Below are 26,252 nucleotides of genomic sequence, written 5' to 3'. Positions count from 1 at the left end.
TTCATTGTATATATGTGTGTGAGTGTATGTAATATGTTTGTAAAAATTATGTATTTTTATACACACACACACACACACACACACACACACACACACACACACACACACACACATATGCAATTACATATTTGGAGTCAGGAGTAAAAATTGGTGTTATTAATGATAATAATTTGGCTTTTGCACCCATCAGATATAATGTAAGATATAGATTTACTAATTTCAGAGATTTTAGCATTGCTGCAATTTGTAATGGATACTTTCAGCTGTCTATTAACCCTATCACGCCATGGCTATTTTCTGTTTTCGTTTAATTCCACCCCTTTTTTCCCAGAAACATAACTTTTTTTTATTTTTCTATTAATATAACTATATGAAGACTTCTTTTTTTGTGGGATGAGTTGCACTTTTCAATGACACCATACAATTTACCATAGAGTGTACTGGAAAATGGGAAAACAATTACAAGTGCAGTGAAATTGCAAAAAAAAGTTCAATTCCATATTATTTTTTTGAGGTTTTTTTTATTTACCATGTTCACTGTATGGTAAAACTGACCTGTAGTATGATTCTCCAGGTCAGTAGGAGTATGTAGATGGCAAACATGTATAGTGTTTTCTTTTTATTTTTATTTAAGAGATAAAAATTTAACACTGTAAAAAAAAAAAAAGAAATGTTTTGGCGCCATTTTCTGATCGCATTTTTGGGTAAATGTGATGTTTTGATCACCTCTTCTTACAATTTAGTGCAGTGTTGCTGTGGCCCAAAAATCTTAATTCTGGTGATCACATCATGAGCGCACCAATGGCAGCAGGGAATGACGCTCTCCCCGCTGACGTGTGTTAAGTCCTACTCAGATATTGACAGCAGGATTTAACTGGTTAACAGCTGCCTGCAGATCTCCGATCCTCCCTGTTAGAGGCACTTGATGGCTGATTAAATCAGCCGTTATTTGCGGCTATTGATTCAGTCTCTGCGTGCAGGCCCTAATCAAAATAAATATATGCCATATGTCGTGAAAGGTTTAAGGGGGAACTTGTCACCAGTTTTTTGCTTCTTAACCTGAGATCCGCATAATGTAGAAACAATTATTAACTATTTTTGCGCTCCATAGAACTCTGCTCCCACCCACTCCATTAATTAGCAGCTTTCTGCCCATGTACATTGTACACAGAAAGCTGCTAATCAGTGGTGCGGGCGGGATTATATAGAGCTCAGCATTCAGAGACCTGCAGCAGATTAAAACAGTGATTTGTATCAAAATTATATCAAGTAGCTCAGTAAGTAACACATCACTGGATTCAAGATCCTTGCCTTAAAATAGAAACAAAAACACGAGAGGGCAAATTCCCTTTAAAACAAGAGGATTATGAAATTTTGAAGGCAATTAATAATTTGTGAAATACACATGCCTCCTAGATATGTAGTAAATGTTTCCAAAATCCTCAGAACTAGCTTTGACAAATTTTCTTCTTTTTTTTTTTTGCTTTTTAATAAAGCATATCTATTTTTAGATATATTTTTAATAAATGGCGTTTGCAAGCTGATGTGTAGAATTAATTTACAAAGCATTTTTCCCCCGTCACCCTGCAGGTGAAATGAGGAATGACTTGTACATCACTTTGGAAAAAGGAGAATTTGAAAAAGGGGGTAAAAGTGTTGCCAGAAATGTACAAATTACAATGGTTATTGTGAACAACGAAGGACAAATTCTCAAGGTAAATAAAGTACAGAAGGGTCTGGTTCTCGTTTTTGTATTTGTGTGACTTAGACACTATTCACACTGTGGCTTATGCTTGTAACCGAGCAATGACTGTTATGTTGAATTATAACTTTAATGACATCTGTTGGTGTTTCTGTATTATTATTGCATTTGTTTTTATTTACTTATGCATTATTTAGTTATTTAGCCCCTAAAGGCCCAGTCACACTAAACAACTTACCAGCGATCCCAACAACGATACAACCTGATAGGGATCGCTAGTAAGTTGCTAGGAGGTCGCTGGTGAGATGTCACACTAAGCGACGCTCCAGCGATCCCACCAGCAACCTGACCTGGCAGGGATCGCTGGAGCGTCGCTACATGTGGAACCATGCTGCGCTTGGTAACTAAGGTAAATATCGGGTAACCAACCCGATATTTACCTTGGTTACCAGCGTACACCGCTTAGCGCTGGCTCCCTGCACACCTAGCCACAGTACACATTGGATTAATTACCCGATGTGTAGTCTGGCTATGTGTGCAAGGAGCATGAGCCGGCACTGACCGCTGAGAGCGGCGGACGCTGTTAACGAAGGTAAATATCGGGTAACCAAGGTAAGGGCTTCTTGGTTACCCGCTGTTTACCGTGGTTACCAGCGTCCGCAGAAGCCGGCTCCTGCTGCCTGCACATTTAGTTGTTGCTCTCTCGCTGTCACACACAGCGATGTGCGCTTCACAGCGGGAGAGCAACAACTAAAAAATGGCCCAGGACATTCAGCAACAACCAACGACCTCACAGCAGGGACCAGGTTGTTACTGGATGTCACACACAGCAACATCGCTAGCAAGTTGTGCCTTAGCAGCGATGTTGCTAGCGATGTTGCTTAGTGTAACGGTAACTTTAATCACCGCCACTGCACCTTTTACTGGAGTTCTTAATCCTCAACCAACACCATATCATGGTAATAAGAAATAAGGGAATAGTGCCCTATAGTGCAAGGACGCAGCTGATACCCGTTTGTGTGTTGGCAATGGCCGAGGTTGTTTATCACCTCTAGATCCTGGTTTTACAAGCGACACTGAACAGATTGAGGGGGCTCCTTTTATCACCTCTTTACTAAAGAATGCATTGAAAAGTCAGCAAAATACAGTGGAACCTTGGATTAAGAGTAACTTGGTTTGAGAGCGTTTTGCAAGACAAAGCTTTTTACAGATTTGTAACTTGGTTTAAGAGTAATGCTTTGCAATAAGAGCAAATACTCACTATGCACACTTGCAGTTCTGTCCTTTCACCGCGCTCTGACCCGCTCTGGAGGTAACTTTCTGTACATATGTACTGTATACTGTATACAGTATACCTTTGTATAGTACAATATATACTATATAGCATATCTATCAATTTGCATTTGTGGATATAGTATTGTACTTTATTTCTGCTAACTAGTGCAGCACTTTGCTTGTACTGTACGTCTTGCACACCAACAATTTTATTGTACACTAAAGTGAAGTTTAATTTGCTTGATATGTTTTTTACTGCACTGCACAGTATTTTGTATCAGTGTACTTTAATTTTATATGAATACAGTACAGTATAATGTATTACTGTAATAAGTTTATATAAATACAGTAAATATTTTTTTGGGTTGTGGAATGAATTGTCTGTTTTTCAATTATTTCCTATGGGAAAATTTGCTTTGATATAAGAGTAACTTGGTTTAAGAGCAGACTCCCGGAACCAATTATGCTCATAATCCAAGGTTCCACTGTATTTCGTGCCAACCATTAAAACATGATCTCAACACACAAAAGCAAGCCCATTAAAAGGAACATTAAAAATTGTGGGTCTCAGAGAATGATGCCGAAAACTAATTTATGTTTACAAATTTCTGAATTGTTTTTGCCACTTCTAAGTAAATAAATAGGTTTCCTTATCGTAATCGACCTAGAGATTCATGTAATGATTGCACAATAAATGCCGTAAAAAAAAAGAACTACAAAAGGCAATAATTAAATAGCATTTTTTTTTCTTCACAATTTTTTATTTTATATATTTTTTTCCCCAGTGCATTATTTCCTAAAGATAATGCTGTAATTCAAAACTGCATATTGACCCAAAAATACAGCCATAGGGGGGGCAAGTTTTATTTATGAAACAATATCTAGTTATGGTTCTTGTAAGACTGGGAAAGAAAAACTTGCAACAATAGGAAAACGCCTAGTCATGAAATGGGTTCTGATAAAACATTTCTCAGGGTCACAGTGACTTAAAAAATAAAACTATAATGAATACAAAATAATCAAAAAGAAATTGTTCATTTATGTCACAAAATTCAAAGAAATAACAGGTTTTGGGGGAAAAAAAAGAAAACAAGCTCACCGTAACGGCTCATCTATTTGAATGTGAAGGTTTGTGAAAATAGAGCAGGTAGATTGTAAAACACTTGTGATTGCTTCTCAGTAATTACTGACTAACACACGTACACTGAGCACAACAAACAGCAAATGCTGGATAATCAATACAGTTGTATTAACCTCTATTCTTAGGAGTTGTGATTCATTGTGCTCTATAGATTTTTTTTTTCTATCAATAATTAGGATCATTGGATTTTAGCATTTTGCTAATTTGATACATGCATTATTCGTGTTTTAAACCCTTAGTGACAGAGCCAATTTTGAGCTTATAGGTTTGTCACTACTAGTGTGATCTCATTTCTTTTATTCTAACTCTTCATAACGAACACACTTTCCCAATATACTTCTGCTGTCTATTCTTCCCCTGTAAGCTTATTTCGAAGAGGCTTGTAAATACCTTTATTGTTGTTGTAGCTTTGGTACTTCCGGCTGCAGACCGGAATCAGACCAACTAAGCAGGGTTTCTCACTAATGGGGGCGGAGCTGCCTCTGTGAGTGACAGCAGTCTTGGCACCCATGCCCATATCACACTTCACTTTCCTTTCAGCCGCTATCAATGACATGCCCTACTCAATTGGTCTGCAGTCAGAAGAATCAAAACTACGACAATAAAGCTTACAGGAACAAAGTAGATAGCAGAAGTATATAGGTAAGTGTTCATTAGGAAACGTTGGGATAAAAGAAAAGGGATCACATTAGTAGTGGAAAACCTATTTAATAACTAAATCCTATTTTTCAAATTAGACCAGTGTCACTTTATGTGGTAATAACTCAGGAATGCTTCTATATATCCTGGTGATTTTGAGAATTTTTTTTTTCTGTGACATATATTGTACTTTGTTAGATGTAAATTTAGGTTGATAAGCTTTGTCTTTGAACATTACTGATGGACGAATCCAGACCATAAGTCTGAATCCGCATGGGATATCTAGTATCCATGCACCGCCCCCTGAGCCTGGAGTTATCAGGGAACTCCGGGTAATGATCTGGCCATCCAGATAATTAAGAATAAAATAAAGGAAAAAGAAAATAGGGATGAGCGTTATACTTACAAGTCTTTGCACGGCTGTAACACTACTTCCGGGGCCACTCATTATCCCCCATGCATTTGCACTGCTTCTCCTGCTCACAGGCAGTCCTGGCGTCTATAATTGTTTGCAGTCAGACTGTGCCCCCACTCTGTGTGACAGCGTGTCTGACTGCTTGGAATCGCACACGCTGTCTGTGTATGTATAGTAGTGTAAATATAAATAAATAAAAATAATTGCGTGGAGTCCCTCCCATATTATGATACCCAGCACAGATAAAGCATATGACTACAGGCTGCAGTCCCCAGCCGTGTGCTTATCTTGGCTGTGTATCAAAATAAGGGGACGTTTATGCAGCTTTTTTTTTGCTGTTTTTTTGGTAAATTATTTAAATAAATAATTTTTAAAAAAAACAGTGGGCTGATTCCCCATTTTTGATACCCAACCATGATAAAACCCCAGAGCTGGGGACTGGTATTCCCAGACTAGGAAGGCCCATGTTTATGGGGCCTCCCGAGCCTAGAAATAGCAGCTGCAGCCGTCCAGAATTGTCACTTCGTTAGATGTGACAATCCCGGCACTTTACCCGGCTCATCCCAATTGCCCTGGTTCAGTGGCAATATGGTTAATATAGGAGGTTGATGACAGCTCACAGCTGCCACTAAGCTCTAGATTAGTAATGTGAGGTGTGTATGAGAACCTCCCCATTACTAATCTGTAAGTGAAAAGAAATAAATACAAACACCGAAAAAATCCTTTATTTGAAATAAAATACAAAAAAGCACCCTCTTTCACCCCTTTATTAACCCCAAATACCTAGTTCCAATGTAATTCACCTGAGGTCCCATGACTATTCCAGCTCTGCTACATATATATTGAAGTCCTAGCATGCCGGAACATTAGATGGCCGCGGGTTGTAGGCTTCAGGCAGAGACTGACTTAGCCGCAGCTGTGAGCGGTGATGTCACTCAGTTTATCTGAGGTCATAGCTGGAGTTTCCCACGATACCTGACCTGTGACCGCAGGCAACCTCACCTCAGGTGACCTCATTAAACTCAGTGACCTCACCTCAGGTGAACGGAGTTCACAGACCTGCATCTCCTGGAAGAAAAACACTCTTTTTTTCAAGAGCAAAAAATGCATCAAAACACTATGCTGTAGTGATGCATTTTTTTGCCAGGAGATGCAGATTTGGTGCAGGAATCTGGTGTATAAATTTCAGCACCAAATCTGCATCTCTTGGGGAAAAAACGCACAAAAACTATTTTGATGCCGTTTTGGTGCGGTTTTCTTCCAGGAGATGCACATTTGGTGCAGAAATCTGGTGCCGTTATTTCAACACCAAATTTGCATCTCCTGGCAGAAAACCGCACCAAAACTGCATCAAAACAGTTTTTGTGCATTTTTTTTTGCCAAGAGATGCCACTGTATGGTTGCAGTGACTGTTTTGGCCCCACATGTGTTTTCACTTTGTAACTTCCATGCCGTGCTATTTTTCTGGAGTATAAGTATTATAAAAATAATAATAATAATAATTATATAAATAAAATTATTAATAAATATTAAGTGAGTGAGGGCCCTGTTCGCAAGTTTACAATCTGTAAGGAAATGGAGCGGCTTAGTGCCTAGCTTATGCTTCTGGAGACACGCACCCTGTAAATTGTTAAAGGGGTTTTCCACCACTTGGACAACCCCTTCTCAATCCGTATGTTTCCATCTTTTAAAACAATAAAACTTGTACTTGTCTCCGGCGCCATTCCAGCCGTGTCAGCACTGTCTTTCACAGCATTGCATAACTGTGTAGTGTCACGTAATCCCTTCAGCCAACCAGCGGCCTGCTTCACTCTCCCCACCTACGGACGTATTGTATACATCTGGAGGAAGACCTAAAGCAGCAGTGCTCTTTTCCTCCGTCTGTAAGCCATTTGTCAAACAGCAGGGAGAGCAAAGCAGCCACTGATTGGCCATAGGGATTACATGACCCCACACAGTTATGCAATCCTGTGAAAGACCGTGGCGACGCTGCTGGAACAGCGCTGATAGTATAGTGAATAGACGTTTTAAGCGAGGGAAACCTACAGATTGAGAATGTGTTGTCTGAGTAGTGGACAACCCTTTAACCCCATTACGACCGCGTTACGTTTTAAAACGGCACCAAAAAAGGGTACTTATTCCTTTCTGCCGTTTTAAAACGGCGGGCAGAAAAAAGTGTATAGCGCCCCCCAGCGTCAGAAAATCTCTGGGGTTTCAGCTACCGGGGGTAGCTGAGACCCTGGAGATCATGATTCGGGCCGGTTTTTCCGGTCCCCGCTCACCTGATGACCGGTATACACCGTATACCGATCATCAAGTTATAGTAAATGACCGCGCCGGTAAAAAATGATTTATCTCCCATCTGGCATGATCAAACATGTCAGATGGGAGATAAACCTTTTTCCCGGTTCCCTCCGGTCCCCTCGGTATCCCCAAAGTGCCCCCCCGACCCCCAACCCCCTCCCGTAAATCCAAGATGGCCGCGCGCACCGCCGATCACAGCAGCGCGCCAGCCACATTCACACTGTTCCTATGGTTTCTGTCGTATGTGCCATAACACATGCGACAGAAACCTGCTCCCCAGGCCCTGCCGGGTCCCACCCTATCTCCCCCGGTGTTCCCCGGTGTCATACATACCTGTCGCAGCTCTGATCCCCCGCGGCCCCCTCCTCCGGCTCCTTCACAGCAGACGCCGGTCACATGTGCAGAGCAGCTGTCAGCTTCCTGTGTTCAGGACGCTGGCTGCTGCTCGGCACTGTGTGTGCAGCTGTGACCCAGGGAGAGTGGGTGCAGATTCATTGCACCCACTCTCCTCAAATGGAGGGTCCTCACACCTAGAAAATGGGGGATACGTTCCCTGAACGTGTCCCCCATATTCTAGAAGGTCCAGAGTCGACGTGGGACGTCCAAATGGATTACAGCGGATTTCTTTTCTTTTCTTTTCAATAAATTGGCTAATCAGGGAATGTTTTGGGGAGTGTTTTTTCAAATAAATTTTTTTTTGTTGTCAATTTTTTTTTTATTACTGTCAATTAGTTATGTCGGGTATCTGATAGACGCCGTGACATAACTAATTGCTGGGCTTGATGCCAGGTGACATTACACATCTGGTATCAACCCCATTTATTACCCCGTTAGCCAACGCACCAGGGCGCGGGATGAGCTGGGGCGAAGCGCCAGAATTGGCGCATCTAATGGATGCGCCATTTCTGGGGCGGCTGCGGCCTGCTATTTTTAGGCTGGGAAGAGTCCAATAACCATGGCTCTTCCCATCCTGAAAATACCAGACCCCAGCTGTCAGCTTCACCTTGGCTGGTGATCTAATTTGGGGGGACCCCACGTTTGTTTTGTTTTTTTTAATTATTTATTTATAAATTAAAAAAAAAACAGCTTGGGGAGCCCTCCAAATTGATCACCAGACAAGATGAAGCTGTCAGCTGTGGTTTGCAGGCTACAGCTGTCTGCTTTACCCTAGCTGGCTATCAAAAATAGGGGGGACCCCACGTCATTTATTTTAATTATTTTTTTTTCTTTTGGGCTAAATACAAGGCTAGGCACCCTTTAGTGTCACATGAAAGGCACTAAAGGGCGCCAGCTTAGAATCTGCAGAGGGGGTGGACATTATATATATGTTTGACATCTATCCATTCATCCATTGTAGCATTTTACGCTGTGCCCACAATCAGGGTTTGCAGCGTTTTGGGCGCAGAGTGTTTTCCCTGCGTCCATAACGCTGCGTTGTGCAGTAGAAGCACAGTGGAAGGATTTTTAGAAATCCCGTGCCCACTGTGTTTCTTTTCTCTGCAGCATAAACCGACCTGTGGCGCAGCTTCCCGAGCCTCAGCATGTCAATTTATGCTGCGGAGATGAGTGTTTTCTGCAGGTAGAATAGAGCCAAAGTCTACAGCAGCCTGAACCCAAATCGTGGGCATGGGCAGCTGCGTTCTCCCGTGGACAACACTCACATCTCTGCAGGAAGGCTGACACTGTGTACTAGCAACATTTTTGTGAAGTACCTGTGGATTCAAAATGCTTACTATACTCCTGAATAAAATCCTTGAGGGGTCTAGTTTCCAAAATGAGGTCACTTGTGGGGGGTTTCTGATGTATAGGTACCCAAGGGACCCTGCTAATGTGACATGGTGCGCGCAATTTACTTCAACTTCTCCAAAATTCAAATGGTGCTCCTTCCATTCCAAGCCCTCCCATTTATCCAAACAAAGGTTTTTGGCCACATGTGGGGTATCCCTGCGCTCACAAAAAATTAGATAACAACCTGTGGAGTACACGTTTTGTTGTTGCCTCTTGAAAAAGTGAGAAATGTGTCGCTAAATCAACATTTTTGTGAAAAAAATGAAAATTTCAATATGGCAACCTAAGCTTATCAAATTCTGTGAAGTATTCGTGGATTCAAAATGCTCAATATACACCTCGATAAAAGCCTTGAGGTGTCTTGTTTCCAGAATGGGGTCACTTGTGGGGGACCTCCACTGTTTAGTCACCTTAGGGGCTTTCCAAATGTGACATAGCGTCCGCTAATTATTCCAGCCAATTGTTCAGTCAAATGGCACTTTTTCCCTTCCGAGCCCTGCTGTGCACCCAAACAGTTGATTTCCACCACACATAAAGTATCAGCATACTCAGGAGAAATTGCACAATAAATTTTATGCTGATAGTTTTCCGTGTACTCTTGTTAAAAAAAAGCTATCTGGTTGAAGTAACAATTTTGTGGTAAAAATATATATTTTTTTATTTTCACAGCTCAACATTATAAACTTTTGTGAAGCACCTGGGGGTTCAGGGTACTCGCCAAACATCTAGATAAATTCCTTGTGGGGTCTATTTTCCAGAATGGGGTCACTTGTGGGGGACCTCCACTGCTTAGGCACCTCAGGGGCTCTCCTAATGCAACATGGCGTCCACTATTGATTCCAGCCAATTTTACAGTCAAGTTGCACTCCTTCTCTTCCGAGCCCTGCAGTGTGCCCAAACAGTTGATTTCCACCACGTACAAGATATCACCAAACTCAGGAGAAATTGCGCAATAAATTTCATGGTGATTTTTTTCCTGTTACCCTTGTGAAAAAAAAGCTACCTGGTTGAAGTAACAATTTTGTGGTAAAATTTTATTTTTTTATTTTCATGGCTCAACATTATGAACTTCTGTAAAGCACCTGGAGGTTCAGGGTACTCACCAAACATCTAGATAAATTCCTTGAGGGGCCTAGTTTCCAATATGGGGTCACTTGTGGTGGTTTTTTGCTGTTTACATACCTTAGGGGTCCTCCAAATGCGACATGGTGCCCGCAATCTTTTTCAGCCAAATTTCCTTTCCAAAATTCAAATATTGCTCCTTCCGTTCCAAGCCCTCCCAATTCTCCAAACAAAGGTTTCAGACCACAAGTGAGGTATCACCGCGCTCATAAAAAAGTGGGTAACAAACATTGGGGTGAAATTTTTGGAATTACCTCTTGAAAAAGTGAAAAAATTGATGCTAAAGCAACATTTTTGAGAAAAAAATGAAAATTTTCAATGTGACAATGTAACGTTATCAAAATCTGTGAAGTACCTGTGGATCCAAAATGCTCACTATACCCCTAGATAGAAGCCTTGAGGGGTCTAGTTTCCAAAATGGCGTCACTTGTGAGGGGTTTCTTCTGTTTAGGTACCTTAGCGGACCTGTAAATGCAACATGGTGCCTGCAATCTATTTCAGCCAAATTTGCTTTCCAAAATTCAAATATTGCTGCTCCTGTTCCGAGCCCTCCCATTTGTCCAAACAAAGGTTTCTGACCACATGTGGGGTATTGGCGCGTTCATAAGAAAGTGGGTAACATGTTTTGGGGTTCATTTTGTTGTGTTATTTCTTCTAAAAGTGAATAAATTTGGGGTAGAGCAACATTTTAGGTAAAATTTTATTTTTTGCTTTTTTTCATTCCACTTTGCTTTAGTTCCTGTGAAGCACCTGAAAGGTTAATAAACTTCTTGGATGTGGTTTTGAGTACTTTGAGGGGTGCTGTTTTGAGAATGGGGTCACTTTTAGGTATTTTCTGTCACTTAGGCCTCTCAAAGTCACTTCAAATGTGATGTGGTCCCTAAAAAAATGGTTTTGTGAATTTTGTTGAAAAAATGGGAAATTGCAGATGAACTTTGACCCCTTCTAACTTCCTAACCCCAAAACATTTTGTTTCAGAAATTGCGCTAATGTAAAGTAGACATGTGGGAAATGTTATTTATTAACTGTTTTATGTGACATAACTCTCTGGGTTAAGGGCATAAAAATTAAAAGTTTGAAAATTGCAAAATTTTCATCAAATTTCCGATTTTTTCACAAATAAAAGCAAAAAATATCGTTCTAAATTTATAACTATCATGAAGTACAATATGTCACGAAAAAACAATGTCAGAATCACCGGGATCCGTTGAAGCGTTCCAGAGTTATAACCTCATAAAGTGACACTGGTCAGAATTGCAAAAAATGGCCTGGGCATTAAGGACAAAACTGGCTCCGTCCTTAAGGGGTTAAATGAGCTCTCCCCACTATAGAAATTCGAAACATGTGGTTGCTTACTGTGGTTTAGACACAGTGGGGCTCAAATGGGAGGGGGGGGTGTACTTGAATTTGGGAGCACAAATAACACTAGATTATATTTGAAGGGGTGGGAGCCATGTTGCATTTCTAGTGTCTTTGCCCTACTAGTAACGTGGGGGCTCATATATTGGAGGATTAATTATGGTTTTAATTGGTAACCCCCAAAATGTGATTCAGACAAAACCCCTGACTGAACCACTATAATGAGGCAGGTGGAGACACACTTTGGACTCCATTTGTCGTCCGTTCTGATGGTATCCATATTTTTAGCTGTGCCAAGAATAGTGATGGACCACCTTATGCGCTAATAATAATCCTAAATGACAGGATTGATTGACCACTCCAACAGAGACTACATGGAGTCCAATGCATATCCTATTGCCTCATTATAGGGAGTGGTTTCGCCTGAGGTTTTGTCTGTGCTCAACAGAGGTCACAGGATAAATGTGAACTGAGCCTTATCCTGAATTTTAGTAGGCAGATTGAGCAAATAAGCAGCAGTTCAAGAATAGTTTTTATTTTTATTTTCATGACATTTACTGTCCAGTGTTAGTGATAAGACAACTTTATTGTTTGGGTCAGCAATACCAGATTTATATTGTTTTTTTATGTTTTGTTATTATTACTCATTAAAAAAAATTTTATTAAAATTTTTTTTAAAAAAATAGCGTATTCATCACCATATTATGAGAGCTATGACGTTTTACTTTTTTTGGGCTAACATCTCTGCTATTTTTTGCAGGACAAGTTGAAGGGTTTGTTATTTTTTTTTGGTTTTTTTTTTTTTTTTTTTGTACCATTTTGGGGGACATAACATTTTGATAGCTTTTAGTTTTTGGCTGGGATGACAGTCTTGTGTTCACTTGTGAGCACTTACATTGCGGTTTCTGTGTAAATACAAACGTGCAATTCAGAGGAAACCCTGATGGAGCCACTTACTATAGTGAGGCAGATGGAGACACTTTGGACTCTGGGATCCGTTTTAGTTGTATCCATGATTTTTTAGATGTGCACAGAACTTTGGTCATCGTTTATTTGTTTGGGGTCAAACAAAGGTATATTGGGTCTTATTTTTGTGGGTCGAATTTAAGTTTTCTTTGAAACAGTCATGAAGTACTTTAACATTTTTTCATTGTTTTTATGCAGCTTTTTCAGATGCGGAATGAACACACACCGGAAATTTTGCTAACATTAATTTGTTTTTGCTTCGCTATATTTCGAGGGCTATTATACAATATTTTTTAACATTTTTTTAACACCTTTTATTCAGTCTATTGTGTGTCAGTATGATGGAAAAGCTGCAACATGTACAGAATACATAAGGGGGCAATACCAATTATGTGTACATTTTTTTTTTTCGCCCTGAAAAAGCTGCAACTTTAGTGGCAAAACAGCTTTTCTTGATTTTTGTGCTTTTATTTTTTATTTACAGATTTTATTTAGCATTTTTATTTTTCTTTTTTACTTAGTGTCCCTGAGGGGTATGAATATTTTTCACTTTCATCACTGGACTTATACACTGCAGTTCTTGTGTACTGCAGTACGTGAGACTTGTTAGCTCTTCACTGACTCAGCCTGTTAGACACTGCTTATGGCAGTATCTAACAGGCTACTGTACCATGAGGTCATTAGATCACCTTGGGGTATGATTGGCACAAATAATTTCATTCGCAGAGTGACAGTAGTGTTCTTTTTATTACTTAGATGCTTCTATCGCGATTGATAGTGGCCTATAATGGTTAATCAGCCCTGATCAGTTACATAAACTGGTCAGGCTAACACCTACTGAGGGGCACTGCACACTTATTCCTCAGTGCCGTGAAAAAGTGGATATACTGAATCTTTTCCCACAAAACTATCCATTATTCTACAGAGCTACCCCTGCTCTATAACATTATGCCTGTAGATTGGACTGCATTTTCCAAAATATTATGTCCTAGTGTTTATGTAGGATTGATAGTTGTAATTCCCATTTGATTATCTTTTCCTTAACTGGTTACGTCTGATTTTATATCATCTAGCTCGACCCAACATCCTTTTTCGTTAATAATAAGAAGCATTTTATATTTGCTTTCTAGATAGGGAAAATGAAAACGGCTGCTTCTCTTTAAACTGTTAAAATGCTAATTATTTCCCGTTAATCGTTTAAGTCTTCAGTTCTGAACAATGAAAACCATGTGGCTTGTATTATGAGGACTAATTTAATTAACAATAAAGGGGAAACTCACAAGTGATGAAAACATTGAAGTTTACGAAATTTGTTTCATTGGTAGCTAATTCTTTTCCCTTGACACAATCCATGCACGATGCATAACCCCAATTTATTCAATTTAACAAAAAGATTTGCATTATTGGCATGCTAATTACACAAATTTACATACTGAATAGCTGACAATAATGCTAAACATTCCAGCAAGCAAAAAGTTAACATAAAATGATGCAAATGAAGGTCGTATGCATATAGAAAAATGTTTTGTACAACCGCTCGTGGAGTCCCTACGGGTGCTGTATGTTACCTCTAAGATGCGTGAAGGTGCAAAATGCAATCCTCTCAATACTATATTGCTACCCGTATCACAGGCTCCCACTTCTGAAGCAATTGTCTTTATAATGAGGAAACAGTCAAATGGCGGTGTACAATCATATACCATGTCAAACACCTAGTGTGAGCAGCTTAAACACTATTCACAGGATGTACCTTAAATCTCTGAGATATGGTCCTACTTCTGGAGCGCCATCCCATGTGAAGGTCTCTGACCTCACCGGAATAATCTCGTTTGGTAACTCTGGTGTCTGGAGGCTTCCAGCATACACAGATATTCCGAGTACACATCTGACCTGCACCTATCAAACATTTACACCATGTCTCATAGTTATGACTTATACTTATGAGTTGAAAATGCCAGATGAATGAATACCGTACAGGACATCAATATTTCTGCAATCTCACCAATACATTATGTGAGGTAGCTCCAAGTTATTGTTTTATTTTTATGTAGCTGCATTAAATGCAATCTGTCAGTAAGGACCACTCTGCTAAGATGTCTGTTTGGACATAGTATAATTAGGACATAGGATCGCAGATATGAAGGTATCACTGTTTTCAGTTTCCCATGACCTACATGTCAATGTAGACCACTTTGGAGGGTAGGTCTTACTTCCTGTTAACCTTATTTGTGAAAACTTTAAGCAATGTTCCCTTTTTTTTTTTTTTTTTTATTCAGGATTTTATATCTTTTGGTTCAGGAGAACCAGCTGCTCACGAGTATCATTCATTTGTATTATATCACAACAACAGTCCTAGATGGGCCGAATTACTAAAGCTTCCTATTCCTGTGGATAAATTTAGAGGATCACATATCCGATTTGAATTCCGACATTGTTCTAGTAAGAATCATTTCCTTTATTAAGAAGAATACTATTCATGGTAGATATCATTTAATCATGAAATATATTTTACAATTCAGAGAAAAAGTCCACTTACAATTTCCTATTGTATTAAAATATCACATTAATATAATTATTTAAATGTTCGAAGTAGTTAATCTTTCCAAACCTGTTTTTGTTACTTTTTTGTATTTTTTTCTCTTTATTTTGTCATTAAAAATCCTTTTTTCAATATTGTTACAAAACAACGTGAATAAGGGGGTTACTGTAAATTAGCTTATTTTTTGTGTTTTTTCTTCACATTTTAGCTATATGAGAGTTGGTATTAAAATATTTTTATTTTGTTTGTGTGTGTTTTTAGCAAAGGAGAAGGGTGAGAAAAAACTGTTTGGCTTTTCATTCATTCCACTGATGCAAGAAGATGGTCGAACTTTTCCAGATGGCACACATGAACTCATTGTGCACAAGGTATTCTACCAATTGCTGTGTGTACACTAAACTGATGAGGTCATATGGTTATAATGGATTCTAGCCTGCCAGACTTGTCAAATGCAAGTAAATAAGCCTTATCCTTTATGAATCTGATATATTATTGGAAAATAGTATTATTTCTCATGTATTAGTTCTAATGGGATTGATTAGCGGAGCATGACATGTTGCATGATCAAGTAAATTGATGGAAACTAATGAGCATCCTCCTCTACATCAGGAGCTGCATCTTCAATGGCCGTTCTACTCTAGCCAATAGAGAAATCCCCTTAAAAAGACCACTCATTTATAATAATCACATGATAAGCATTTCACTTAGATGTATTACAAAGTTTGTTATTGTCATGTGTAATAATGATTTCTAAAATAAAACACCCCTTACAACATCCGTTGTACATGTACAGCATATATCGGACACGGTTCACCGGGTGAGCTCGTCCTATACCGGGCAGATAATGGCTGTGTGTTACAGCCAGGACCTGCTGCTAACAATTGTGGGTTAGTGGAGCTCCACCTGCAATTGTTAACCTCTTAACTCCTGCTGTCGAACTCTGACGTGCTATGACATAGAGGGCGTCATTTTAAACTGTCATCGACGGACCTGTGACGTGATCGCTGGTATGCCGATGAGTTGCTATGACATAAGGGGGTCTGCTGAAGACCTCCCTGCTTGTCATAGCAGCGCTCCTTTGAAACGCTACCTGAGGTCAGGCTTCAAAGGAGACTTCTCACTATATAAAGCAATGCTATGGCATTGCTGTATATGGCAGAAGTGATCTGACAATTGCAGGTTATAGTCCCCTAAGGGGACTACTAAAACAGTGAAAAGTTAAGTTTAAAAACAGAAAATGAAAAACAAAAACCCATAAAAGTTCAAATCACCCCCATTTTGCCACACTAAAAATAAACATAATTAAAAAAAATGACACCTAGTATTGCGACATTAATAAAAGTTCGTTCTGTCAAAATATAAACACGACACAATCGGTTAACACTGAACATAAAAAATCAAGAACGCCGAAATTGATTTTTCTTTTAGTCACTGCAATACCTAAAAAATATGAAACAAGCAATCAAAATGTCATATCTATTCCAAAATGGTATTAATAAAAACATTGTCTTGCTCCAGAAAAAATAAACCATCACACCGCTCCATCGATCGAAAAATGTAAATGTTATCGATCTTGGAAACTGGTGACACAACACCCCAATTTTTTGGGGGCAAATTTCTGATTTTGTTTTCACCGCCAAATTAATAAAAAAGGACATATTTGGAAATGCCGTAATCGTACTGATGATCAGAATCGTATTGCGAGGTCATTCTTACCACAAAATGTGCACTATAAAAAATATTCCCCCTCAAAAAACAGTACGCTATGTGGTAAAAAATGAGTATTGTCTTTTTTACTCGTCTCCCAAAGAACAAGCCCTCATATAACTACAGTTGTACCGAAACGTTTATATACACGGACTGATTTTTTGCTTTCTTGGCCTTTGTTCAGAGAATATGAATGATAACACAAATTCTTTGTTTCCACTAATGGTTAGTGGTTGGTTGAAGCCATTTATTATCAAACTATGGTGTTTTCTCTTTTTAAATCATAAGAACAACCAGAGGCATCCAAATGACCCTGTTCAAAAGTTCACATACCGTGCTGATTTTGGCCTGATAACATGCACAGACGTTGACACAAATGGGTTTGAATGGCTATTAAAGGTAACATTCTCACCTGTGACCTGTTTGCTTGTAATCAGTGTGTGTGCATAAAACCTGTGTGAACTTCTAGGATCCAGACAGACTCTTGCATCTTTCATCCAGCCACAGATATTTCTGGACTGTGAGTCATGGGGAAAGCAAAAGAATTGTCAATGGATCTATGGGAAAAGTTAGTTGAACTGTATGAAACAGGAAAGAGATACAAAAAGATATCCAAGGAATTGATAATGCCAGTCAGCAGTGTTCAAACTGTGATTAACAAATGGAAAACCAGGGGCTCTGTAAATACCAAACTAAAATCAGGTAGACCAACAAAAATGTCAGCCACAACTGCCAGGAAAATTGTTCGGAATGCAAAGAAAAACCCAACAATAACATCAGCTGAAATACAGGAGTCACTGAAAACTAATGATGTGGCTGTTTCAAGATGCACAATAAGAAGTCACTTGAACACCAATAATCTGCATGGTCGAGTAGCTAGAAGAAAGGCATTACTGTGCAAATGCAGCAAAGTATCTCACCTACAATATGCCAAGCAGCACAGAGACAAGCCTCCAAACTTCTGGAACAAGGTAATTTGCAGTGATGAGACAAAAATATAATTTTTGGCCACAACCTTAAACATTAGATTTGGAGAGGTGTCAACAAAGCTCATGATGGATAGAACACCATTCCAACTGTAAAGCACAGAGGTGAATCGCTGATGATGTGGGGATGTGTGAGCTACAAAGGCACAGGAAACTTGGTCAAAGTTTAAAGGAAAGATGAATGCAGCACGTATCAGCAAATACTGGAGGCAAATTTCAACTCATCAGCCTGTTAGCTGCGCATGGGACATTCTTGGATGTTCCAGACAGCGATCCAAAACACAAGGCCAAGTGGATCTGTCATTGGCTATAGCAGAACAAAGTGAAGGTTCTGGAGTGGCTATCTCAGTCTCCTGACCTCATTATCATTGAGCCACTCTAGGGAGAACTCAAGCACGCAGGTCATGCACTAAAGCTCAGGAATTGACAGGAACTGGAGTCTATTTGCCATGAAGAATGGGCAGCTTTACCATCTGAGAAAATAAAGAGTTTAATCTACAACTAATAGAAAAGACTTTAAGCTGTCATTGATGTTAGAGGGGGCAATACACAGTCTTAAGAACTGGGGTATGTGAACTTTTGATCAGGGTCATTTAGATGTTTTTGGTTGTCATTTATGATTTAAAAAGGGAAAACACAGTAGTTTCTCAATAAATGGCTTAACTTAACGACTAACCATGAGTGGGAAAAAAAGATTTTTTGCTATCATTCATATTCTCTGAAAAAGAAAGAAAGCAAAAAAATCTGCTGGGGTATGCAAACTTTTGAGCACAACTCTATGTGAACAGAAAAATAAAAGTTATAGCTCTTGGAAGAAGGGGAGGAAAAAACTAAAACACAAAAGCAAAAATTGGCCACGTCACGAAGGTTATAAAATTGGAAAATATCTTAAAGAGGAGCTGTCAGCTTTCTTGACATGCCTGGTTTTCTAGATGCACATATTTGCCATAATATAACCATTCTGGAGCATCTTCTTCTCTGCCTTTGGCTATTCCTCTGTTATGAATAAATTGACAACTAGGTGTTTACCGATGAGGGTTTGTCTCTATACATTCTGTCACTGTGCTGTCATTATTGACCGTGTCAGACTGCAGGATCACACCCTTTTGAAAAGAGGAATGATAATGCCCAGTAGTCGATTTGTTAATTTCCTGGAGCAGTAAAAGATAATTAAAATACGTAGATTTGTAAGAAAATGCAAATATTTACTAAAATAGACATGTTAGATGTTGTGACATGTAGAGTTGAGCAAAAAGAGTTGTAGGCGCTCCTAGTCAACAGCCACATTGGTAGCCGGTGTCCTACCTGCCAGCATCCCTGGTTTCTCTTCTGATTTGTAATCTCATTACATCCTCATCATTGTGGCATGACATACACTTGCTATTGTGCCTGGCTTAATAATAAGGAATACTGGCAGAAATGAGTATGTTAGCAATACTGCTCTGGTCCAGCCACCATGGACTTCTGACTTGGCAGTAGCCTACAAATATTTTGTACAACTCTAGTAACATTTTTTTTAAATCTTCCTGATAATTTCTGTATGTTGCATGTATTTTGCAGGCTCAGGAGCTGAGTCTGAACCATGCCTGGCAAGTGCTGACTGTGTTATACAGCCAGATCTTACCTTTACTAGCAGCAATCACAGTTAGCTATGATTGCTGCTGTTTATCCATTTGAATGCCACTGTTCATCTCTGACAGTAGCATTCAAGTGCCGCAGTAGTGGTGTGGCATATATATTTAGGCAAACATTCCCCCACAATGCGATTTTGAGGTGCCATGACGGCTCCCATTGCCTACATCTTTCTAGTTCTATAAAGCCGAGCATATGGCTGGGCTTCAAAGGCCATCATTAAGTTCACTTTATACTGCAAAACTGAATTATTGCAATGTAGAGAACAAGAATTGCAAAATGAATGCCCCAAGGTGGACTAAAAAAAATGTGAAAAAGTTGTTAAATTGTTTTAAAAAATATGCAAAAAAAGCTTGAATTACGCCCTCTCTTCCCTGTTTAAAAATAATTAAATATTTCAAATAATTGTTTTCTTTTTTTTCTTTTTCTGTTCTCACACAATCCTAAGGAAATCGAGACGCCAAAATTAGTTTTTGTTTTCTTTTCTTTTTTTTTTTTTATTTGGGTCACGCCACCTCCTTTCAAAAGTGCAGTGAAAAGTGATTAAAACAATTTATGTTCCTCACAATGGTATCTTTTAAAGCTACTGCATGCCACACGAAAAATTGGTGACACAAACCTTTTTTTTTTAATATTTATTACCACCAGGTTGATTTTTTTCATCAGTTAAAATATACACAAAAAAAACTTAAAACTTGTAGAACTTTTTCTAATCCTACTGTTTTGCAGAATTATGGCACAAGGTCCTTTTTACTGAACACCAGAAAAACAAAACCCAAAAGACAATGGGGAAATTATTTTGTTTTGTTTTTATTCACCATTTCACAGACGTGTAATTGTTCCCTGTTGTTTAGTAAATTGTGGTAAAATGAATGATGATGTAATTCTAAACTACAACTTATACCACAAAAATAGCAAAATATCCAACTATGTCAGCGAAAAAAACCAAAATGATGGCTTGAGAAGAAAGCAGGAAAAGAAACTAAAACATGAAAAATTGACTGTGTGTGTGTGTGTGTGTGTGTGTGTGTGTGTGTGTTAAATTATTGTTCTTACATAAGTGTAGTAATTGAAAAGTCTGAGAGCTTACCAGATAGAATATCATGGCACAGAGCTTTCTGTAGTTTTATCTGACCAGAAGGATGAACCCATAGATGGATCAGTTACGGGCTTCCACAAGTTACGATAGCGAATGTATTGGCTGAGCAACACCCAGGATTCCCTCCAGACCAAAACATGGAGTTCAGTTTATTATAATCTGTTACGCACCCGATAGCAAGAGGTTGGTGGAGTTAAGGTTCTCAGGGTAACCTTTATAACGGGTGTCGTAGTTAAAGCTGAGTAAATGATAAGATTTTTGATTTACATGTTTGAAGAGATCTAGAGTTGAATATATATGAACACTGGACCCTGCGTGGTCTTGATTTTACCGTTTCTTTTCTTTCCCTTCTACTTTTCCCTCATTCTTATTCTCCTTCCTTTTATTATTCCTTTAATAATTGAAATGTTATAATTTAATACAAAGGTATTGGTCAAATGACAAATATGGGGTCAGTAACATAGAATTTAGAGTAACCATCTGTGTTGTGCACCTGAAAGCAAAATATTTTCTGAGCAAAAGTCTGAGGCGTTGGAGTATTGGGTGCTATTGTTTCTTTAGACTTAGGGGTACTTTGCACACTACGACATCCAGGGGCGATGTCGGTGGGGTCAAACTGAAAGTGACGCACATCCGGCATCGCAGGCGACATCGTAGTGTGTAAAGCCTAGATTATACGATTAACGAGCGCAAAAGCGTCGTAATCGTATCATCGGTGTAGCGTCGGCATAATCCATAATTACGCTGACGCGATGGTCCGATGTTCCTCGCTCCAGCAGCAGCACACATCGCTGTGTGTGAAGCCGCAGGAGTGAGGAACATCTCCTACCGGCGTCACCGCGGCTCCCGTAGGATATGCGGAAGGGAGAAGGTGGGTGGGATGTTTACATCCCGCTCATCTCCGCCCCTCTGCTCCTATTGGCCGCCTGCCGTGTGACGTCGCAGTGACGCCGTTCGACCCGCCCCCTTAATAAGGAGGCGGGTCGCCGTCCAGAGCGACGTCCCAGGACAGGTGAGTCCATGTGAAGCTGCCGTAGCGATAATGTTCGCTACGGCAGCTATCACAAGGATATCGCAGCTGCGACAGGGGCGGGGACTATCGCGCTCGGCATCGCAGCATCGGCTTGCGATGTCGCAGCGTGCAAAGTACCCCTTATGGTCATGATTTGGACTTACAATATCAGTGACAAACGTAATTAATGGTATCTGACCTCTGTACTATGAGAGTTTATAATTCTGATGTCTTTTCCTACCCCTACAGCCCTTTCTCCTTGCTTTTCCTTCTTCTTTTCCCTCCTTTCATAATTTTGCTTCACTTGTATAAAAATTCAATAAAAGAGATTAATCATAAATCTGGCTGATTGACCAGGTTGTGCAATTCTGTTTGCACAACTGCTTGAAACACGTAAATTACCTTATCCTCATGCTTGTCCTTTATACATTAAAAAAATAAAAATAAAAAATCCACTAACAAGTAATCAAAACATTGTTTGTTCTACAAAATGTTATCAATGGTATTAAAAACAGATTAGCATGTAAAAAAACAATCCTTCAATCTCTCATAAATGGAAAAATTAAAAAAAAATGATGGGTTTCTGAAAATTAAGTTAGCATTTTTTAAGCCACTTAAATAGAATTTAAAAAAAAAAAAGTGCCCTAGTTTGGTATCGCCCTATTCGTTGAAATGGAGTATTATATTGCTTGGTCATTTTTACTAAACAATGAAAGTCTTAAGAAGAAAACCATAAAAACAGTGGAGGAATTGGATTTTATTTAAATCCTTATTTCAACTCACTCACTTGGAATTTATTTTCTTGTTTTTAAGTACATTTGTGGTCTGAGCTCTTGCAGAAAAGCAAGCTCTCATGGCTATGTTAAAAAAAATTATCTTTAGAACTGTTAGGCTATGTGCGCACGTTGCGTAGTGTCCATGCTGAAAAATCTGCAGCGTTTTGGCAGTGCATGTGTAATGGATGCAGTGTGTCTGCAGAATAGATGCCGATTTCATGCGCTCTAGATGCTGCCTCTCCCATAGACAGAGTGGGAGCAGCATCCAAAGCGCACCAAATAAGTGACATGTTGCTTTTTTGAGTGCAGGGATTTAGATGAAAATTTCAGCACGCTGCACTCTCAAACGCAACATGCGGATGGATTATGCACAATCTTCATAGATTGTGCTGGGGACGCATGCGTTTACGTTGCAGTGCAATATGCAGCGTAAATGCATGAAATTACGCAACTTGCGCACATAGCCTTAGCGGGACAAGTCAAATGAAGAAATTACAGTTGGCCACCGCAAACAGTGATTAAATTGGACCTGTCAATTGAGATAAATACCTTGTAAAAATAGCTGAACTCCTTATTCTGCTACTTTATTTATTTATTTTTTTTAACGCTGCATCAATCCAATGCAGAGATATGCACATTTGTTGCGATCAGAGTACAATATGTGAAATTTCTTCTTGCCGTCCAGCTATGTTATGTGCGCTTTCACCTGTCCCTCCCAGACTGCTAGTGCTGTGATTGGCAGCAGCTAAGGCCTCCTTCACCCGTTCGTTTAAAAAACGCACGTGTTGCATAGTCCATTTTGTCCATTTGTGTGTATAATCCATGTGACACATACCGGAAAAACGCATGACAATGAAATGAATGGTTTGGATGTGTTTAAAGGTGTACAAAGATAGCTTGTACAGCTATTTGTCAAATAAATAAATGAACGACGTGGGTTCCCCCCTAGATTTGAGAAGTTAAAGTTAAAGCAGACAGCTGGGGGCTGATATTATCAGGCTGGGAAGGTCCATGGTTATTGAGCTTTTCCCAGCCTAAAAAGACCAGCCCACAGCTACCCCAGAATTGGTGCATCCATTAGATCAGACAGGCAGATCAAAGTGCCCATGCACACGAGTGCAATGGAGTCCTCTGTGTGGATGATGTAGGACGCGTCTTCCACATGGGACTGGGAAGGAGGACGGTGACTGCACATGATAGAGCTGGCACTGGATTTAGAGTAGCAATGCCCATTAGACCTGACCAGCCTGCAGGTGAGTATTATAAAACTCTTTTTTTTTTTTTTTGCTTTTTACTAAGCGGCTTGGACACTTATATAGTAAATTTTAGAATGCTGTATATAAGGGCTCACATTGATGGTGGCCGCAGCTTATAAAGGAAAATCCAAGTGACCAGTTCCCTGTAAGAACTTTTGTATTGCTGTAGTTTTCCTCATTGTAATAGTTATATTATTCTTCTTGAACATTTCCCTTATTTTGTTCCTGGCACCTGTCAAGGAAATGAATTGTATGAAACATGCATAAGCTTCCTTTTTATTATGTCAGCACACGTGTCTTCTGCCCTGCAGAAGAGTCCTCTATTTGTTTGACTGACAGACATCAGGAACAATTGGACTTTGTTGTTTTTTGCAGTGTGAAGAGAACACCGTTTTCCAAGATTCCTGCCGCTACCTCAAACTTCCATATTTGAAAGGAAATCTACACGGAAATAATAATCAAGCTGTTAAAAATACAAAAGAGTCTTTTTGGATCACCTCATTCCTTTGTTCAACCAAGCTAACGCAAAACGGTACGGAATTAGAGAAGTGTTTCATGAAATATTTACTATGCTGCTATGCTTGCTGCCTTTTATGTCGCTTTGTAGTGCTCTGATCACGGCATTACTAGTTTTGCTGTTGGTTTATGTGGCGAGGTGTTTTCCTGTTACTTTAGAGACAAACCAAGACTGGTACCGCAGAGCTCTTGGTAACAGACGTGTATTATTCACATGATGATCATTGACCGATTTTATGCCAATGCCTCTTCAGTTTCTAAATGCATGGATGTTAGTTGTTAATCTTCAGCACAGTGGTGTATGCCGCAATTAGAAAGCCAAATAAATCAAGTTTAGTTATTAATTAGGGTACAATATCTTTCCTTTAGGAAACAGAATCCTGCCTTCTCTACAAAGAACAAAGCAATAATGGCCACTTCTTATCCGGATTAGTTTAAGGGCTTGATTGGAGTTTTCATAAATTTTGATGTCTAGACTAAAGCGACAAAGTACATGGTTTACCAATCTGTTCAATCATGTGACAGATTCATCTTCTTAAAGAAAACAAATTGCCACCTGAAATTACATCCATCTTAATGCTGAGATAAACAAAAATTCAGAAAATGTCAAAGCCTCGCTAAGAACTTACAGGCAGGTAGTTGCTCGCTACATGCCTATTCCGCTGTGCATCGATCTCAGCCACCTCACAGGGGTCACAGACCACTCCTGCTGGTGATTCTGTGGTTTCCAGTTTTGTTACATCAATATAGTTGATGGGGTGTCACTACCTGTATTATACTGATTAAGACCCCCTTCACACGTACGTTTATTTAATGCACTTGTGTGACTTTCTGTGGTACAGGTCCATTTGGTCATCCGTGTGTCCCTGTGTGTGTTCTCCATGTGCTGTTCATTTGCTATCGGTGTAAAATCTGTATAGCACATGGACAGCATGAACTTTTATAGTTACCGGTCTCTGGCACTACTGTCACACTTGGTTCTGGGTCCGCAGTCAGTGCAGTGAATATTCATGAGGCATAATGAGCGGGAACTGGAAGCAACAGCAGTGCTGGAGACAGGCAGGTATAAAAATCCATTTAATTTCAGTAAATGGATGTTCTACGGTACATGTCACACGTATCACATCAGTATGCGTTCCGTGTGACATCTGTGCTGCCAGTCAAAAGCAGACATATCGCCTTGTGAAACACATCGACACGAGTATGCTCCGCACGCACACATACACATACACATACACACACACACACGCACACACACACACACACACACACACACACACACTGTTCATGTTAAAACACAGACATGTGAACAACACACACACACTGTTCATGTTAAAACACAGACATGTGAACAAACCAATTGATTTTAATAGGTCTACGTGTGTGTATGTCTACGGTACATGTAGAAACTAACGCCACGTACCGAAAAAACGGACATGTGAAGAGGGCCTAACAGCAAGTTCCCTGCCGCTTAAATGCGTAGAGCTGGCTGAACTCCATCTGTGGTATACTGACACTAGAACAGCCCAGCTGTGCCCACATTGTGTCAGTGCAGGTGCTCGCAGTGTGTGTGCTGGCACACTCTGATCCCTGGCTCCTGTCTACGGCTGGTGCTTTTTCTGCTCCTTGGCTTTTGTCTGCGGCTGGTGCTTTTTCTGCTAATACTGGAACCGTTTAAGTAGTCTAATATTAATTTTGGAGGGTGACATACTTCCATAAATTGTTGGAAAATCTGTTGTCATTCTAATTAATGTTATTTTGCTTCTCTCGTTTTTACCACTCCTTAGGGGACATGCTGGATCTGCTCAAATGGAGGATGCATCCTGATAAAATCCCTGGCTCCTTATCTAAATTGAAGGAGATTGACGGTTCTGAGATTGTGAAAGTAAGTTGCTTAGGCTATGTGCGCACTAAACTGTAAGTGAATGTAAATAAACACGAACACCGAAAAATCCTTTATTTGAAATAAAAGACAAAAGAAATCACCCTCTTTCACCACTTAATTAACCCCGACACAA

General features: G+C 39.6%; 1 protein-coding gene across 3 annotated transcripts in view; it reads left to right on the top strand.

Annotated features, from left to right (window-relative positions):
- DOCK4 (dedicator of cytokinesis 4) overlaps positions 1 to 26,252 on the top strand; it is a 415,128-nt gene that overhangs the window by 194,207 nt on the left and 194,669 nt on the right. For all 3 annotated transcript variants that reach the window (XM_075345007.1, XM_075345008.1, XM_075345006.1), the window contains exons 14-18: positions 1,591 to 1,715; positions 14,988 to 15,150; positions 15,512 to 15,618; positions 24,094 to 24,250; positions 26,022 to 26,119. In XM_075345007.1, the coding sequence (XP_075201122.1) occupies positions 1,591 to 1,715; positions 14,988 to 15,150; positions 15,512 to 15,618; positions 24,094 to 24,250; positions 26,022 to 26,119 (650 nt within the window). The remainder of the gene's footprint in view (positions 1 to 1,590; positions 1,716 to 14,987; positions 15,151 to 15,511; positions 15,619 to 24,093; positions 24,251 to 26,021; positions 26,120 to 26,252) is intronic.

This window comes from Anomaloglossus baeobatrachus, chromosome 4 (genome assembly GCF_048569485.1).
Source record: "Anomaloglossus baeobatrachus isolate aAnoBae1 chromosome 4, aAnoBae1.hap1, whole genome shotgun sequence".
NCBI classification, from domain to species: domain Eukaryota; kingdom Metazoa; phylum Chordata; class Amphibia; order Anura; family Aromobatidae; genus Anomaloglossus; species Anomaloglossus baeobatrachus.
The sequence above is the reverse complement of the archived record's forward strand: the minus strand, read 5'-3'. Positions and strand labels throughout refer to the sequence as shown.